The sequence below is a fragment of the Elephas maximus genome, chromosome 24 (assembly GCF_024166365.1).
Source record: "Elephas maximus indicus isolate mEleMax1 chromosome 24, mEleMax1 primary haplotype, whole genome shotgun sequence".
Lineage (NCBI taxonomy): Eukaryota > Metazoa > Chordata > Mammalia > Proboscidea > Elephantidae > Elephas > Elephas maximus.
In genome coordinates this window covers 49,780,524-49,798,957 of record NC_064842.1, presented here as the reverse complement: position 1 = coordinate 49,798,957, position 18,434 = coordinate 49,780,524, and the positions used below count along the sequence as shown (strand labels likewise).

Genomic DNA, 18,434 nt, shown 5'->3' with positions numbered 1-18,434 from the left:
ATTGATTCAGGGATGATACATGACTCATGCTTGGCCAATTAAACTTATGGTAATTCAGTTCTAGGGATTCAACTGTAAATACTGGGAAAGAAAAGCTTTCATTTGAGGATATAAGCCTAAAACTGCTAGGGGCCAACTTGCCACCCAAGGGAATCCACACCTGAGGGAAAAGCTAAGAGAGAAATGCAAACTCAAGTGAAAGAGAAAAGTAAACATTGGTTGACTTCTTTTGACCATAGAAGTCAGCCATGGGACTTTACAGGTTCATGAGTTAATGAGTTTTCTCTCTTTCTTGGGGGGAGGGGCTTAAGCCACTGTCTCATTTGATATGCATGAAGTCCTGACTAATATACTGTCATTATATACAAGGAGGAACTATCAGTTTCTGATGATCTCTGTAGTCTCTAAATTGCTTAGTGCAACATCTTGCAAACATTAGTTCCTCATAAATATGTTTCAGTGAAGGAATGCATAATAAACAACAGAAAATAAGCTCACAGAGTACACGGACGTCATACTGAAGGGAATCTTCTCCAGCCTCGTTCACAGCCACACATGTATATCTTCCAGCATCTTCTACTTTAGCCCGAGGAATCTGCAAAACTCGCCCTCCTGAAAATATATTCCAGGATGTTTACTTCTCTAAATCTTAGAATAAACACAGGTCATAAGCAGAAATATAATTCTTCAGGTCTGATGACTTCCTTACATTTTCTTTTAAGGTTCCTGCCTTTCTAACGGTTTAATTTTAATCCTAGACACCATTTTTATAACAAGCACTGCTTTATTTAAAAAGTTATCGAATTTATGGATCACATTGGCTAAGAAATGAATAGCTAGTGTAGATTTTCCTAGAGAGGAAATTCTATATTATGCTCTTCATTACACTCCACTTGGAGTGTTACTATGTGGTGACTTGCTTCCTTTTACACATTTAATAGAAGTTTACAGTTTTTGTGAGTACTGGTTTGAGGAAGTAATATCCAGGAATGCAAAAGATATAAAGTACACTGTTATACATATAATTTAGAAAGGATAGCTGTATATTTTTTTTAAATTATCTACATTTCCCTTCATTTGCTTAACCATCTATATCTATATCTACCTACAGTCATGTGTCAGCTTAACATGACAATAAGTTCCGTGAAATAGTATGCAATTTGGGCGCTGTGCAATCGCCACTTTATATACAAGAAAGAGGCACAATAAGGAGGTCACCGGGCTGGCCCAGGATCTGCACCACCGTTGCTGTCGCAGGACTGCCAAAAACTTCAGCTCCAACACTGCGGATGCTGTGTGGTTGCTGCCCAGCGTCGAAGAGCCATGCCTGGTGTTCGCCCCACTCGGAGTCCAGCCGGCTGCCTCCCAGCCCACCCCAGTGCCAGCTCCTTTCCCCTCCTTCCTCCCTCCATGCCTTCCCCACCCACCCAAATGGGCTTTAAACTTTTCCAGCCCCACCCATCCCTCCTCTGCCTCCTACCCCATCGCCTTTCCTGCTCCTCCTCCCACCACCTCCAAAGCCCAGACTGCTAGGCAGCTGCCACCAAGGGAGGAGCTGCAGCCTCAGGTCCTGACATGACATGTAGGGCACCCAGGAGCTGAGTAGGGCAGTGGCTTCACAGAGTCCCTGTCTGAGGTGAGTGCAGTTGGACAGGCAGCTGAGAATGGGCACTGGGACCACCCCTCACCCTACCACCCCAGGGCTGGGGAAGACTCCCAACCTGGAGAGCTAGCGAGAGACAGATCAGATCTACAGTACTTAGCAAAATACCTCTCCTATATCCTGTTCTCTGATGGAGATTTCTGAGCTGTATTATAACCTTATGGAACTACGGACATATATACACACACAAATATATGTATGTATATGACCACTTGCTCTTATGACATCTCTCATACTATTTCCTATATGGAGCCTGGTAGTGCAGTGGTTAGGAGCTCGGCTGCTAACCAAAAGGTCTGCCGTTAGAATCCACCAACTGCCCCTTGAAAACCCTATGAGGCAGTTCTACCCTGTCCTATAGGGTTGCTGTGAGTCGGAATTGACTTCACGACAACGGGTTTGGGTGTTTTTTATTTCCTAAATATTTCCACTGTCGCTTCTTTAGCTCATCCTCTTTTAATGGAAGCATCTATTTGCTCCTGCTGCTAGTAAATTCACCTTTCTTTTCCCTTAAAGGAGCCGTTCTTCCATATACATATATTCCATATATATACATATATTTTTTTTTCTGAGTCAGTTGAGATAAGTCGGAGACATAGTACCCCTTTACCCTTAAATACCCATAAATGTTGTATTTAAGGACAAGGATCTCATAACAACAGAATAATGATCAAAATCAGGATATTTAAAATCAATACAAATATATTATACAATATTAATACTCCATATTCACATTCATTATTGCTACAATAATTTTCCCCAGACTCAGATCCAATTCAGAATCACATATTACATTTAGTTGTCATTCCTCTGTAGACTCCTTTCACTTAAAATTTTTTTTCAAGGTATTATTTTATTTAATTGCGGTAAAATTTACACATGGTAGAAACCACTGACCTTAATTTGATGTGTTTTGACAAACTGTGGGTATTTTAATGTTTGACTATTCCGTTATTCCGTAACAATTTAAACAGCTCCTTTATTATCAGTATATAACATTGTAACTGAAATATTTGAAAGTGATATTTATTTATTTAGTGGTATCTTTACTATTTATTTAGAATAAATGCATTTAATGAACTGAGTAGTAACTATTTGAAAACATATTTTAGAATCTGTCATTAATAATTATAGACACAAAACTGATTGTCACATTGCACTATTAGACAATTGAAGGCACAAGAAAGCCAAAGTTTTTTTTTTTTCCTAATTGAGCACTTTCTGAATGCCAGACTTTGTGCCAAGTGCTTTACATCCATAGTCTCATAGAATACTCTCAATAACCCTATTGGATAGGTTTTATGATAATTACCCTCATTTTTAAGAAGAGGAAGTAGAGGCTTAAAAAGATGAAGTAACTGGCCTGAGATCAAGCAACTGAGTCACATTCAGGATGAATCAGGGCTGAGACCGAACCATAGGAGAGAACTGATCACACACCTGTACCCTTGACCACTGCACCAGTGACTCTAACAAAGGACTTCCTGAAGTTGATGGAGTGATCCTATAGTTAACTGCAAAAGTTAACTACGGTGGTCTATTCTATTTTTTAATTCTCAACCTAAGCTACATGGATACCAGTACCATTTGGCAGCCTGTGTGAGAGATTACATGTTCAGGAAGCTCATCAATTTAATTTGTCTAGTAAATTCCAAATGGTCAGCAGTTCGAATCTGCCAGGCACTCCTTGGAAACTCTGTGGGGCAGTTCTACTCTGTCCTATAGGGTCACTATGAGTCGGAATTGACTCGGCGGCACTGGGTTTTTTTGGGTAGTAAATTAAAAGAAACACACTTGGCCAAATCAGATTTTTATCCTGCTCATACAAATCCTTACCTGGTAAAATCAATACTCTATCACTCAAGGTCAGAGGATGTCCATCTTTGTACCATGTCAGCGTAGGAGGAGGAGAGGCATTTGTCTCACAGTAAAGAGAAATGGGATTGTTGATGATCACATCTTTGGCTTCACCACTCCGGCCGGTATCAAGCATGTTTCCTATTTCCCAGAGTTTTTGAAAACTTGGAGGAACTATGGAGGAAAAACATTAAATCATGGTCATGTGTGAATGCCAGTGTCTATCCAGTAAACACAGGTCCTGGCTGTATTTCACAAGATTGATTTGTAAAAATAAAAATTAGATAATGTGAAAATATTTTCAAGTGCTTATACACCTACCAGCCCTAGCCTTGAGTCATTTAACCAATAAAAGTAGAAACTAGAAGTCGGAGCTGGTTCTCCTGTGGAAGAAAAAGAAATATGGGGCTTAGAAGGCTTTGCTCTCCCTGTGAAAGGGCTGCAGTGCTTAGAGGGTAAAGGAGTCCACCCTCAAAGTTGTTGTCGTTGCTAGCTGCCATCACATTGGCCTCGCACTCATGGCGACTCCATGCACAAGGCCTTTCTTTTATAAGCATGGCTCATGAATATGACAATAATATGAAAAACTCATTTTGAGTAACTACTAAAACAATACGGGCTCAATTCATAGTGTTTCCCAATTTTGTGCCTTATTCAGAAAGCTAACAAAGGTATGTAATCTGGATTCCCAAACCTATTAATAAAAATAATAAAGCATTCTCGTAATTTTTGGGGGGAACAAGTATGAACCTTCTAGAAGGTGATTTGTCTGGACATCAAAAGCATTTAAAAAGTGTATAACATTTCCACTATTAGAATCTTGTTATAAAAAAATTAAAGATGTGCACAATACAGGAAAAGTCAGCACAACTGGACTAAATCAAAAGCAAAGAAGTTTCCTGAATACAGCCGAATGCTTCGAAGGCCAGAGTAGTAGGGATGGGGGTTTGGGGACCATGGTTTTGGGGGACATCTAGGTCAACTGGCATAACAAAATGTATTAAGAAAACTTTCTGCATCCCATTTTGGTGAAAGGTGTCTGGAGTCTTAAATGCTAGCAAGCAGCCATCTAATATCCCACCTGGAACAAAGGAGAATGAAGAACACCAAAGACAAATGGTAAAGATGAGCCCAAGAGACAGAAAAGGCCACATAAACCAAAGATTCCATCAGCCTGAGACCAGAAGACTAGATGGTGCCTGGCTACCACCGATCCCTGCCCTGACAGGAAATACAACAGAGAATCCCTGATAGAGCAGGACAACAGTAGGATGCAGATCTCAAATTCTCATAAAAAGACCAGACTTAATGGTATGACTGAGACTAGAGGTATCTTGGAGGTCATGGTCCCTGGACCCTTTGTTAGCCCAAGACTAGAACCATTCTTGAAACCAACTCTTCAGACTAGGATTGGACTGCACTATAAGATTGAAAATGATACTGGTGAGGAGTGAGCTTCTTGGCTCAAGGAGACACATGAGACTGTCTGCAGGTGAGATGAGAAGCCGGAGGGGGACAGGAGCTGGTTGAATGGACACAGGAAATACAGGGTGAAGAGGAGGAATGTGCTGTCTCATTAGGGGGAGAGCAGCTAGGAGTACATAGCAAGGTGTGTATAACTTTTTGTAGGAGGTAATGGCTTGATTTGTAAAATTTCACTTAAAGCACAATAAATTTTAAAAAAATTAAAGATGTTCAGATCAATGACATCAGCAGGATGGTGGAGTAGGTAGTTCCAAGTTCCTGTCCCCCCACAGAAACAATGAAAAATAAGCAGATACTTCGTTGGAACTATGGAAAATAATCAAAGGTTTACAACAACCAAGTGAACACTGAATCAAGAAAAAAAAAAAAAAAAGGAACTTGAAAAGGTAGGAAAGCTTTGTGGCATTTTTACTAGCCTGTACTATACCTCTTCCCTGGCTCAGTGGCCCCCTCTACATTTCTGGTGTGAGACCTTGGTTCCTGATTCTGGAGGGAGCAGAGTAAACCTTATTACAAATTATATTGTTTGTCTGTTCTTACCTGTCTTGAGCGTACTAAAGCAAGGAGTTTGTTCCTGTTTGACCTACCTTGGAGCTTATTCAGGTGGAAAAGTAGCAGGTGTTGCTGAAAAATACTATATCCACTTGGGGCAAAAGAAAATGGTTGAGACATACAATAGACTGCCTAAGGCCTGGGAGGGAAAGCCAGGGAAAGAAATTTCTACGGGAAATTTGGACATTCAAAAGCACCCATGTATATGGGGACATCTGGAAAGTCACATCACACCTAGGATAAGATGTATGCTCAAAAAAGACCGGGAAAACTCTAAACTTTTACCTCAAGCTGATTTCTCTAGGCTCAGTGTAAGCTCAGCTAAGCCCTGGAGAGTCTCAGAACAAACCCAATCTATAGAGACTGGGAGAGGTGTTTCTTTTGTGTGTGTGTTTGTGTGTGTTTGTTTTGTTTTAGCTCCTGGTGTTCAAGCAAATCTTCGTTAAAACACCTGTTGATCACAAGTCAATGGAACAGAGACTTCAGTGACTGGAAATGAAAAAGAAAAAGTCTTTACAAAAATAGGCACTAAACCAACAGACTACTACAGCTTTCAGCAGTAATAATAAAAAAAGAAAGAAAAAAAAAGCAAAAGAATGAAGTTGGATCCCTACCTCACAACATACACAGTAAAATCTGCAAAATCTAGGACCTGTGTAAGGCAGGAACTTGTCAGAGAAGGAAAACTCAAATATTTTCCACTAAAATGAACAACAGAAAGCCCCTTAAAAAAGGGGAAAAATTTGTGAGACCCAGAAAAGCAAAGCAATCCTGTCGATTTCCGACTCTCACAGGTTTTACTGTACAAATATTAACTCAAAATGGATCAATGACCTAATTCACAGTTAAAACCATAAAACTCTTAGAAGAAAACAGAGAGAAACCTTTATGAACTTGGATTTGGCAATGAATTCTTAGATATGGAACTAAAAGCATGAGCAACAAAAGAAAAAATAAATTGGGCTTCATCAAAATTAAAAAAAAAAAGACATTATCAAGAAACTGAAAAGACAATCTACAAAATAGGAGGAAATATCTGTAAATCATATATTTGGCAAGGGTCTTGAATCCAGAATATACAAAGAACTCACAACTCAAGAACAAAAAGATAAACAACCTAATTAAAATATGGAGAATGAACCTGAGTAGACATTTCTCCAAAAAAGATATACGAATGGCCAAAAATCACATGAAAAGATGCTTAACATCACTAGTCATTAGGGAAATAAAAATCAAAACCACAATGAGATAATTCTTCACACCCACTAGGATGAATATTAAAAAAAAAAAGGAGAGAGAAAGAAAATAACAAGTGCTGGAGAGGATGTGGAGAAACTGGAACACATCTGTACTGCCAGTAGGAATGCAAAATGGTGCAGCTGCTGTGGAAAATAATTTGGCAATTCCTCAAAAAGAGTAAACATAGAATTATCATCTGACTCAGTAATTCGACTCCTAGCTGTAAGCCCACAAAATGAAAACAGAGACTCAAACAGATGCTTGTACACCAATGTCCACTGCAGCATTATTCACGATAGCCAAAATGTGGAACCAATCCAAGTGTCCACCAACAAATGAATGGATGAACAATATGGGGTACATAAACACAACGGATATTATTCAGCCATAAAAAGGAATGAAGTTCTGATACAAGCTACAACCTTGGATGAACCTTGAAAACATAACGTTAAGTGAAATAATTTGTAAACATGTTGCCATTGAGTCAATTTTGATGCATAGCACCCTTTAGGACAGAATAGAACTGCTCCATAGGGTTTCCAAGGAGTGGCTGGTGGATTTGAACTGCCAACCTTTTGGTTAGCAGCCATGCTCTTCACCATTGCACCACCAGGGTTCCACAAAGCAATACACCAGACATAAAGGGACAAATATTATATGATTCCACTTATACCAAATATCTCAACTAAGCAAATTCATAAAGACAGAAAGCTTAGAAGTTACCAGGGCAGAGGGGTAAAGGACAGTTATTACTTAACGTATACCTAGTTTCTGTTTGGGGTAACGAAAAATTTTGGAAAAAGATAGTAGTGATGGTTGCACAGCATTGCAAATGCAAATAATGCCACTGAAATGTACACTTGAAAATAGTTAAAATGACATTTTTATGATATATGTATTTTACTATAATAAATTTTTAAAAAATTAGAAGTAAAATTTTTAACTCCGGAAAAAAACAAAGATGTGCAAAAGTTTTATGTATAAAGATGTTTATAGTTAATAGTGAAGCATTATTAATAAGTAGTGAAAACTAAAAAACAACCCAGACATTCAACAATGGCATCTGGTTAAATATGTGGATATTCAACTGGTGAAACAGGAATAATTATTAAAAGTAATATTCCATATTGACCTCAAGAATAAAAATACTTACAGAAATAACAGCAGGTTTTATATCTTAAGCATTTTCTAAGAGCTTTACGTACTTTATATCAGTTAGTATTCACCTCAATTCTACAAAGCATTATTTTAAAAGCGAGGAAACAGTCTAAAAATATTTAGGTCACATACCCAAATCACATAACTTTTTAAGAGCGTAAATCATCATTTAATGCCAACTCTGACTACTCCAAATCTTTTATGGTTTTCCTGCCTTCCATGCTCAATGGTATGAAGAAATCATCCTGATACATTATTAGAGGAAAGCTAATGTAACCAAGAAGCATGTATTATGTGATCCCAATTTTGTAAAATTAAGTATACATTTGAAAATACCAAAAGGAAACACGTTAAGATAATTTAAAAAAGGTTAATCCTGAATAATAGGATGATTTTCTTCATTCTTAATTTCCTGAGTCCAAATTTCCAGTACAGAATTTATATTATTGTCAACAGGAAAAAAAAAAAAACTAAAATAAGCCAACTCAAATCTCTTTCCATAGCTTAGAACTTAAATTATTTACAATAAACATGTTAGTATTACCTTGTATATTTACATCAAAATCCAGTTCATCTTCACCTGCAATGTTAGATGCTACACAAGTATATCGGCCAGTGTCTGATATTTGAGCCTCTTTTATTTGAAGTGTGTGTCCATGTGCAGCAATATTAATGTGATCATCTGATTTAAGGGGCTGTGATTCAATCATAATAATGTTAGCATACACACTCTAATAAACCTTTCAAGAGATCATGCAGCTGATATTTTTTATGACTCTTAAAAAACATAGAAATAAAACAATGTAAAATATTCAAGATAATAATTTAATTTGATTAAACCAATTGCTTTGGACTAATCTCATTTTTATTTATTAAAAATTGTACCTGATAAAGTTTTATTTATTGAAAATTGTACCAGGTATTTGTGGTATTGTATTTATACATTTTCTATGATAAAAATATATTCTTAGGAACTTTATACACTTACTTATGCAGGAAAAATATTTTCAGCTGATCCCATATTGAATTAAAAAAAAAAGTCTTTTATGATAATTTTGTAGAAAATACTAGAAATTTTTATGAACAATTGAGGGTATTAACATAACCTGATTTCACTGAAAAACCATCCATGCTCATTCAGAAACATCTTCGCCTCATAAATGAAAAATTTTAACCTAGAGATATGATATGACATTTTATTGATAATATTACCTACACTTAATAGAATAGTTCATTCTCCTTCATTCCTTCAAGATTTTAGCTCCTGATTCACTGTTATTCCTTCTAATGATCTTTTTTTCATAATTCTTGGTGATTCCAGTACCTACAGTCTTCCAATGTTGTGTGTGCTCAGCTTCTTGACTTCCTCTCTAATTTTCTGTCCCTCCCTTTTTCAGTCACCCAATGTGAGAATCATACTATAGATCTTATTATTACCAATAATTGTCTTCATAATCTCAATTTCAGGCTCTTATTCTCTGACCATCACTTCCTAACTTTCGTTCCAACTCCATCAATTTTTGGACTCTGTGAGATGACCCACAATCCATGACCTTTGCAACCTTTTCACAGCCTCTCATAGTCCTCATGGCCTCTATTCCCTCCTTATCCAGAGAAAAGTCAATCATTATAATCATCCTTGTTTAACTTCTCAGACCTTTACCCCCTTTCCCTTTATTGTACTCCCCTGGCAAAACCCTAGCCCTGGTTAAAGCTTACTGCCCATTCTAATCATTCTCTGGTCTACTCAAGGACATCCCTCCAGCACTGTATCCTCTCTTATCTATATTATCATCAATTTATTGTTTTCCACTGGACCATTTCTATCTATGTAGAAAACGGTATAAAGGTCAGAAGTTTGAATCCACCAGCTCCTCCTTGGAAACCCTACAGGGCAGTTCTACTCTGTCCTACAGGGTCACTATGAGTTGGAATCAACTTGACAGCAATGGGTGTTTCAGTTTTAAGCAACAGCAAAAAAACAAAACAAAAAAAAAACTGTCTTGATTGCAACTCACCTCCAGTTGTCAGCCATAATTTTTTACTCCCCTTTACAGCCAAATGAGTTTTACATGCTTTCTGTGCGAAATTTCTTTCTTTCCAACTTTTCTTGACTCTGCATCAGTCAGGCTTTCACCTTCTCTACTTTACCAGAATGACTTTTTCAAGGTCACCAATGAACTCCATTTTGCTAAATTTATTGGCCAATGCTGTCTTTACCTGATCTGTCATTGACATTTGACACATCTTGTCTCTAACTTTGAGATACTTTTTTTTTTCCCCCTTGTCCTTAGGTACATGCCACTCCCTAATCTCCAACCTTTCAATGTAGCAGTGCTCTAAGGCTTAATTCTTGAATCTTGTCTCTTTCTATTTAAACTCACTTTCCTAGTGATCTCATCCAAAATCTTGGGCTCATCTTTGACTCATCTCTTCTCCTCACATTTTACACTTAAATTTATCAAATCCTGCTACCACCTTGGTTGAAGGAACCAACATCTCTTCCTTGGGCCATTACAATAGCTTCATAGCTGGACTTCATTCTGCCCTCCAACATAGAAGCCAATGTAATCCTTTTAAACCTTAAATCAGACCATGTTACCCTTATGCTCAAATTTTTTCAGTGGCTTCCCATTATACTCAGAATAAAGGACAACTGGTGGCACAGTGGTTAAGAGCTCAGCTCCTAACCAAAAGCTCTACAGTTCAAATCCACCAGCCACTCCTTAGAAACCCTATAGGGCAGTTCTCTTCTGTCCTATAGGGTGGCTATGAGGCAGAATTGACTCAATGGTAATGGGTTTTGGTTTTATCCTCTCTCTCACTGAATTTTCTCCATAACACTTATCCCATCTGACATATGATATGTTTTACTGGTTTGCTTGTTTAATTTTTGTCTCCCCCAACCAGCATACAAACTATATATGGGCAGGGATTTTTTTTCTGTTTCCTTTATGGCTGTATCTCAGGACCTAAAACAGTGTCTGGTAAATAGTAGGTGCTCAATAATACTTTGGGACTGAATGGATCATTATTATCACTATATCAATTAAAAATATATCATAATTTAAATTTTCTGTGCCAAAAGAAAAACTTCAGAGCATGAATAAATAAAACTGAAAGATTCTATCAAACTTTTTATGGCCAATGCTGCCAATATCTTTGGAGGTTTTTCTCTGCTTTGCTCAAGTAATATTGCTTATCCACAGAGTGAAATAACAGAAGGGATATGAAAAATAAACAAAAATCAGAATTTCTTTGTACACATTCTAGATGACCAACCCAAACCCAGAAAAATTTAACAGTTTAACTAAAGCATCTTTGTTAGATCAATTCTATAGTGTGAATTTGAAACTGTAATCTAAACATTTATTATGAAAAACAACAAAAAACCAAGTTGCTTCATTGCTAGTGTAATTTCAGTCTTTATCCAGTCTTTACGTGTATGTGTTTGTGCTTACATGTGCATACAACAACTAAAAAAACCCAAACCCATTGCCGTCGAGATGGTTCCTACTCATAGCGGCCCTATAGGACAGAGTAGAACCACCCCATAGGGTTTCCAAGGAGCAGCTGGTGGATTCGAACTGCCAACCTTTTGGGTAGCAGCTGAACACTTAACCACTGTACCACCAGAGCTCCATGTAGTAACTAAAAGGAATGAAATAGCTTTAGGGAAAATTAAAACTAAAATACTACTACAATTTGAAAGGAGAAAGAAATTATCTGTTTCCCAATAAACTCATACAAAATTGGTATGGTACTATGAAGTGTGCCTGTAGTCAGAAAAGAAGCTGTAAACAGAACATGGTGGGAGTTCCATATTTTTCCTTTGGCAATGGCTTCCAGATGAAACTTGCTTATTTTATAAGAGACTTTTTTTTTTTTTTCCTAGCTGCCAACATTGCCAAATCCATCTAGGATCTGAGAAAAATAAGTTGTATCTTCCCTGCATCTCAAATCATGACTAAGACCTAAAATTCTACATGTGGAATTTAACTGACCATTTGGTTGATTCTGTGTAAAGCAGGACAAACAACAGTTAGCTATTTCACATCTGTATTAAGTACAGTGTTAACAGCAGTTTAAAAAATCTATTTTTGCCTGAAAAACTAGGACATATGTCTCTAAAACATGCATGGAAGAAAACTGGTTGAATGAGAAATAAGGGCGTGTGGTCTGAAAGTCAGGCAATAGAACTGTGAAAGATCGCCCTTTTATTGAGAGTTTCTGATTTTTCCTAGTTAATTGTAATGGACACATAATCATGTCTTTTGGCTTTTTTTCCTACATCTTGGGATATTAAAAATGTTACTTATTTTAATAAAAGAGTTAAAGATGTTTAGAGAAAGTTCTGAATAAACTTATTAATACCCATGCTATGCTTATCATTCTAATCTGGGTTAGCACTGACTCTGTGTTTCCTATCTACAAAATTTACTTACTTATCTGATAAAACCAGGGAACAGAGACATGTCCCCTAACACCTCCAGCTAGAAGGTGGCCAGGTTATCACAGACAACTGTGAATATACACAAAAACAATCCTGCAAACTTCCAGTGATGGAATAATAATAAAATTGCTGAGCATCGTTCAGGGTTTTAAAGACCACATTAATTCTTTGAGTCACTTAAGCCTTGTTTATTTTTTTTTTTTAATTGATCATTTTAATCTTCAAAAAACCATCAGCAAAAGAAAAAAAAAAATTGTGACTGGCCTGTCCATCCTTGTACCAGCTGAGAGAGGCAGAAGGAATCGCATAAGCTTCACACTCCAAGGTCAAGGTGTTGTTTACTTTTATTTTCACTTCTTTAGGGGAAAGACCTGGCCCCAAGAGGTCACTTTTATTGATTAGGGGAGGAACTGCATAAAAATGAACATTAAAAAGTTAAACACTGGTTTTTTTTAATAGGTGGAATACCATGGAAATTGTATTGAGAATCACATAAGAAAATAAGGAAATAAAGGAGGCATTTCCTATGCTCCTCTTTCATGAAGGACCTAAGTTAGCATCTTATAAAACAGCAGCATTCAGATACAAAGTGTGAAGGAAAAGAGTACTGCCGATGAGGAGTAAATCCTTCAGGGAGCAGTTATATTTTTTTCCAAGTCCACGGACACAGTCTAGCATAACCGATAAAGTGCATGCTACTGGTCATCAAAGAGACTGAGCAAAGAACAAAAATCAATCTTTATAGTAGGGAAAAATCCTGAAACTTAGGACCTATTGTTACCTGTTGTTTATAGGTTAATTTACATTGAAACAGCCCCAAGTCACTGATGAACTCACCTTGGGACTGTTCTCTAAAGCATATACATTTAAACACTGTTTCATGGATGAAAAAACTATAACTCAGCCCAGAGGGTAATTCAGAAGGAAAAACAGTAACTTAAGTAAGTGCCAATGACAAGTTCTTCAACAAAAAGTCTGTGAGCAAACTGAGCGAGCTTCTCGCATCTTTAAGCAATTGGGGTCATGGGCACAATGTTTAATTCAACTTCCATCCTTAATGAAGTAAGCTGCATAAACAAGTCTTTAATGTGAGTACAAATAATTATGAACCTATAATCAAAAACAGGATTGAAGAAGTGAGAACAATTGGTGAAGATATGAAAACATGGTGCTTTTTGACAACTTACTGTAGACCTTCACTTCATAGTGTTTTATCATTTCCCCAGCCTCATTAGTAGCTACACAAGAGTATCTTCCAGCATTGTCTTCCTGTGCATTTAGGATCTGCAGAGTCCTGCCTCCTGAAAAGCCAGAGAACATCAAAGCCTCTCTGAAATCACAGTGGCAGCAGTGTATGTTCAAATTACCAGTTTTAGTTCTTGTTATTGGCATATTTCTTTTTATATAAGCCCATTCTGTGATAGACATTTGACAGGAGACAAACTACAATACAGATGGGAACTGCATGGCACATGATGGCAGTCACTAAGTCCTCAGTGCTCTTCTGTCGTAATGACTCTCATGCCCATTCGGTCCCTCCCAATGGGCCTCTGTACACTACTCTAGTCAAGACCCCTACTTCATGGTCTTCATAAACAGGTCCTCTGCCTTAATCCTCTCTCTCCTCTCATTTATTGGCTGATTAGTAGAGATTAATCTTCTAAAACAGTTTTTACTATGCGAGTTTCTTCCTCAAAAATCTTCCATGGTTTCCAATTAACTAAAGTATAAAGTCAAAGTTCTTTAATACAGACATTCACAGCATGACTCCAGCGTTCCCTCCTGGCCTTGTCTGCTAACACCCGCTGCCCACACACACAATGTCTCCCCTAAAGTGGGGGGTGAGGGGTACCCCCTCCATATGGTTAGGTCATTTTCTCATTGTACTTTTCCCATACTAGTGACCCTGCTGGATCCGAAACCTCTGCTAACTTACCTCCAACCAGCTAAATTCTATAACTGTGTTTAAAGTTTGGTTCAAGTTCTGGCTCTGCAACAAAGCTTTTCCTAACCACTTGGACCCACGGTCAGTCGCAGTTTCTTCTTTCGAATTCTTATAAAATGTGTCCCTACCCCCATTTATCTTACTCCATGATTATTCGTGTCCCATGAATATTCACAGATTTGTGTTGCTAATTAACTTTTCACACATATTCTATCTCCTCCATATAAGACTGTGTTTCTTAAAGCCAGTGATCATACTTCTTAATTCTTTCTATTTCCATAGTGCCAGGTCTTAAAGAGGAATAAACAAACTCTTTATCTAGATACTAATTCTCCTTTAAGATTCAATTCAACAAAAAATGAACTTCTACCCTTTTTGTCACTCTACATGTTAATGTACTTTAGAAATTAATTATGTTTTGGTGAACATAGAAGGAAATGCATTATTTGCATAAAAATATGCTGCATTGGTGGCGCAGTGGTTAAGCACTCAGCTGCAAACCCAAAGGTTGGCAGTTTGAACCCACCGGCCACTCTGCTCTGCAGGAGAAAGATTTGCCAGTCTACTTCCATAAAGATTTACAGTCTCGGAAACCCTATAAGGCAGTTCTACCGTGCCCTAAAGGGTCATGATGATTTGGAATCAACCGGATGGCCATGGGTTTTTATTTAGGTAAATAAAAATAAATAAATAAACAAGAAGGTAATTAAGGTACCTTTTTATTTAGGTAGTAATTTTAGGTATCTTAGATTACAAGATATATACAAATAATTAAAAATTTACATCAATAGAATATTACACAACCAACAGCAATAGGCACTTTTGTAAAAAATAACTAATGCTTCTGCTTTTCTATAATAATAGATGGAGAAATAAACCTTAAAAATCCGAAGTAAGCTAATTACCTGGAAGAATTCTAATATTTTGGTTAGATTCTAAAGGAGTTCCATCTTTAAACCAAGTGATGGTAGCTGGAGGATATGAATAAGCTTCACAGACCAAAGAAGTGGGGTTGTTAAGAGTAACAGTGACATCTTCAGGGCTGCCATCATTATCTACACCAGCAATTGTAGGAGATACTAAAACAGATTCAAAAAGTGATTAAAGAAATGTAGTCAGAAATTTCCGTTTACACATTTCTAAACTTCCATTGTACCTATTTGTGCAATTCCGTTCTCTCACAGACATAGGAAAACGATTGGTTTTTGTTCTTATTTTACACAAAAGCAGTGAGATCCCTCAAAAAGCTCACAGGGTAATGGAGGATACAGGCACAAAAACAAGGAATCCTAACACGATGCAGTAAAGTCAATCATGGGAACTTCGTTTCAGGGATGGAGACATGACATTCAATTGGATTTGAGATAGGCAGTGTGAGAGCTCTCATCAGAGAAGGCCTCTTACAGGAGACATGCAAAGTGAGCCTTAAAGGATTAGTGGTAGTTAGTTAGTGAAAGAAGGGAGACTAGTCAAAGAAGGAGGGTATTGGGGCAGAGGAGAGGTAAATAGTGAGAGGCAAACAGGGCATATATAAAGGATGGATTTGAAAGGGTCAGATTGGAAGGATATCAGTTAGAGACGGTACATTTGTTTCACAAGAGATAACGAGGGACTGGAGTAGAACACTGAGGGAACCATAAAGAAGAGGGAGTAATTACAGAAATATTTAGGAAGTCAATTGGCAGAACTTGATAGAATTTAAAGAGTGAGAAGAATAAGGGAGACAGAGAAGTCCACGATAACTACTAGGCCTTTTTTTTTTTTTGGCTTGGAAATCTATTTAAACTGCAGTGAAGCAACAGAAACAGAAATTTCAGAAGATTTTCTCATTAGAAGAGGAAGATGGTTTGTTCAATTCTGAATATCTTAAATTTTAAGTGTCCATGAGAATTTCAGGGTGAAATGTCCAACAAGCAATTGCACATGGGACTCTTGGCCTTGGGAGAAAGATCTGGATTTTCAAAGTTACCAGTCCATAGAAAATGATAATTAAACCTACGGGAATGACAGTTATTACCTGGAGAGAGTATATAAAGTAAAATGAGCAGTGGAATAAGAGCAAAATACTTGGAGATGTTGCAGTGTTTAAATGCTGGACCAACTAAGAGTCCGTAAAAGAAAGAGAAAATGAGCAATCAAAGGCGTATAAGGATAACCACGAAAAGAGCACAGTCAAGGAGAAAGTGATCAATAGTGTCAAAAACATTAAGATAAGGACTTAAAAAATAGTCATTAAATCTATAAGTACAGTAGTCCGTGCCAGAGCAGTGTCAAGAATGGTATAGGCTGAAGTCATCTTTCAGTGGGGCAGGGAATGGTTACAATACAACGTGATGGAGACAGTAGAAGGTGAGACTGTAGATAAGACAGATGGTGGAATAGATAACATATCAAAGAAGGTAGAAAGACACAGGATCTAGGGCATGATTGCAAGCAGTAACTGTGAACAAGAAGGATGCCTTAACCTCTGGGAAAAGGAGGAGTAAAGGCATTCAGTTTATGGCTGGGTGGACTGGCAGTTGTAAAAGCTCACACTTGAATAACTGTGAAATTGGTAGAACAGAAGGCTTTTATTTAGATTCCTAATTCTTCAACAAATGACAGGAAGTAGGTAAATAAGCATGGAGGATAGTAGTGGGGGTAGTCAGATGGCATGACTTGGGATCCCTGGGAATAAAGAATGAGTGGTCTCGCCTGAAGAGGGTTTCTGGTGAACTGATGTCTCTAGGAAGAGCTACATTTCCATTACAGAGGAGTTGGAGGGGGTTTTAAATCAGGTTTCCAGAGAGCATAGGAGAGGAGACAGGATTTGGAGATGGGTTACTACTGAGAGATGAGTCAGTGGTGGGAGGAATGTGGCAGGAGAAAACTTGTAGCTCTAAGGGAAGCAATGAATTTCAAGAGAGGAAAGGAGAGACATTTGCCTTTCATACATTGACTAGGTATCACAGGCATGTTTGGAAGAAACTGGATTGTGAACTGTCATTCATAGAACTGTCATTCAATATACTCTGTTATTTGGTACTGTGTGGTAGATGCTAGGACTAAATCCCATACAAGACAAACAGGGGTTCTGCCTGTGAGGAGTTCATAGCCTTATACAATTATTATCTATCTATATCATTAATTTTGTACTTATTTACACATTACCTAATACTATGCACTATGATTTAACATTTCTTGCACATATATATACATATACATATCTTCTCAGTTAGACTATAAGCTACCCAATGGCTATGCTCTATATGGGAGGTTTCTGAGCATGGAAATTTCTGTGTATTTCCATATAGTTTAGCCAATAACTACAAAAAATAATGGGTAGTCAGATATAGGTTAGCTGATTTTAGTAGGATGAAAAGTATTTTCAGATTAGTAATCAAATAAATAATTTTGTTGGTACATTCTAAATTTCAAAACATGAACTGCAATGAAAATGAAGAATCTGTTTTAACTGCAATCATAACTTTGATTATGCAAGAGCTGAATGTATCAATAGACTTATTCTCCTTATTACCCAGTGCACTCTTTTAACCTTTTCCTACTGCGTGTTCAATGTCTACCTTGTGCTCCTAGCACAAAATGCAGTGCCTGGAGCATAGTAAGTGTTCCATATGTAACAAATTAATTTATGAGTGAATTAATTAGCAAGCGAAAGAAAAACAGCAAGTGTACACAATGCTGGTCCTTCTCACATAATGAAATACAACAGTAGAAATATTAAGTACATAGAGGAAGAAAAGAAGAAAACATAGGCTATAGTCAGGTGTGATTCTTCAAGACTTTGTGGCAAAGCTTATACCTACCAAACACATTAAGACTGAAACTTTTGCTCTTGTCACCAGCTGTGTTAGAAGCCAAACACGTATATCTCCCTGTGTGTAATACTTGGGCATTGGTGATTTGAAGAAAACGGCCACCAGGCATGATGTGGTGGCTCTCATCTCCTTGGAAGAGCTGCCCATCTCTGTGCCATGTTATTTCTGGTACTGGGCTCCCTGTTAAAAAAAAAAAAAAAATTATTTCTGAGCACTGGCTAATAATTACTTATACAACTTATGAACAATGAAAGGGGGTATTTT

The 18,434-nt window shown here is 37.4% G+C and overlaps 1 protein-coding gene across 6 annotated transcripts in view; it reads right to left on the bottom strand.

The window, feature by feature from the left end:
- HMCN1 (hemicentin 1) overlaps window positions 1–18,434 on the bottom strand; it is a 551,288-nt gene that overhangs the window by 116,061 nt on the left and 416,793 nt on the right. For all 6 annotated transcript variants that reach the window (XM_049868532.1, XM_049868536.1, XM_049868533.1 and 3 more), the window contains 7 exons: window positions 18,159–18,350; window positions 15,258–15,431; window positions 13,595–13,708; window positions 12,672–12,817; window positions 8,499–8,649; window positions 3,500–3,694; window positions 499–612 (listed from right to left, as the gene is read on the bottom strand). In XM_049868532.1, coding sequence (XP_049724489.1) covers window positions 499–612; window positions 3,500–3,694; window positions 8,499–8,649; window positions 12,672–12,817; window positions 13,595–13,708; window positions 15,258–15,431; window positions 18,159–18,350 — 1,086 coding nt within the window. The remainder of the gene's footprint in view (window positions 1–498; window positions 613–3,499; window positions 3,695–8,498; window positions 8,650–12,671; window positions 12,818–13,594; window positions 13,709–15,257; window positions 15,432–18,158; window positions 18,351–18,434) is intronic.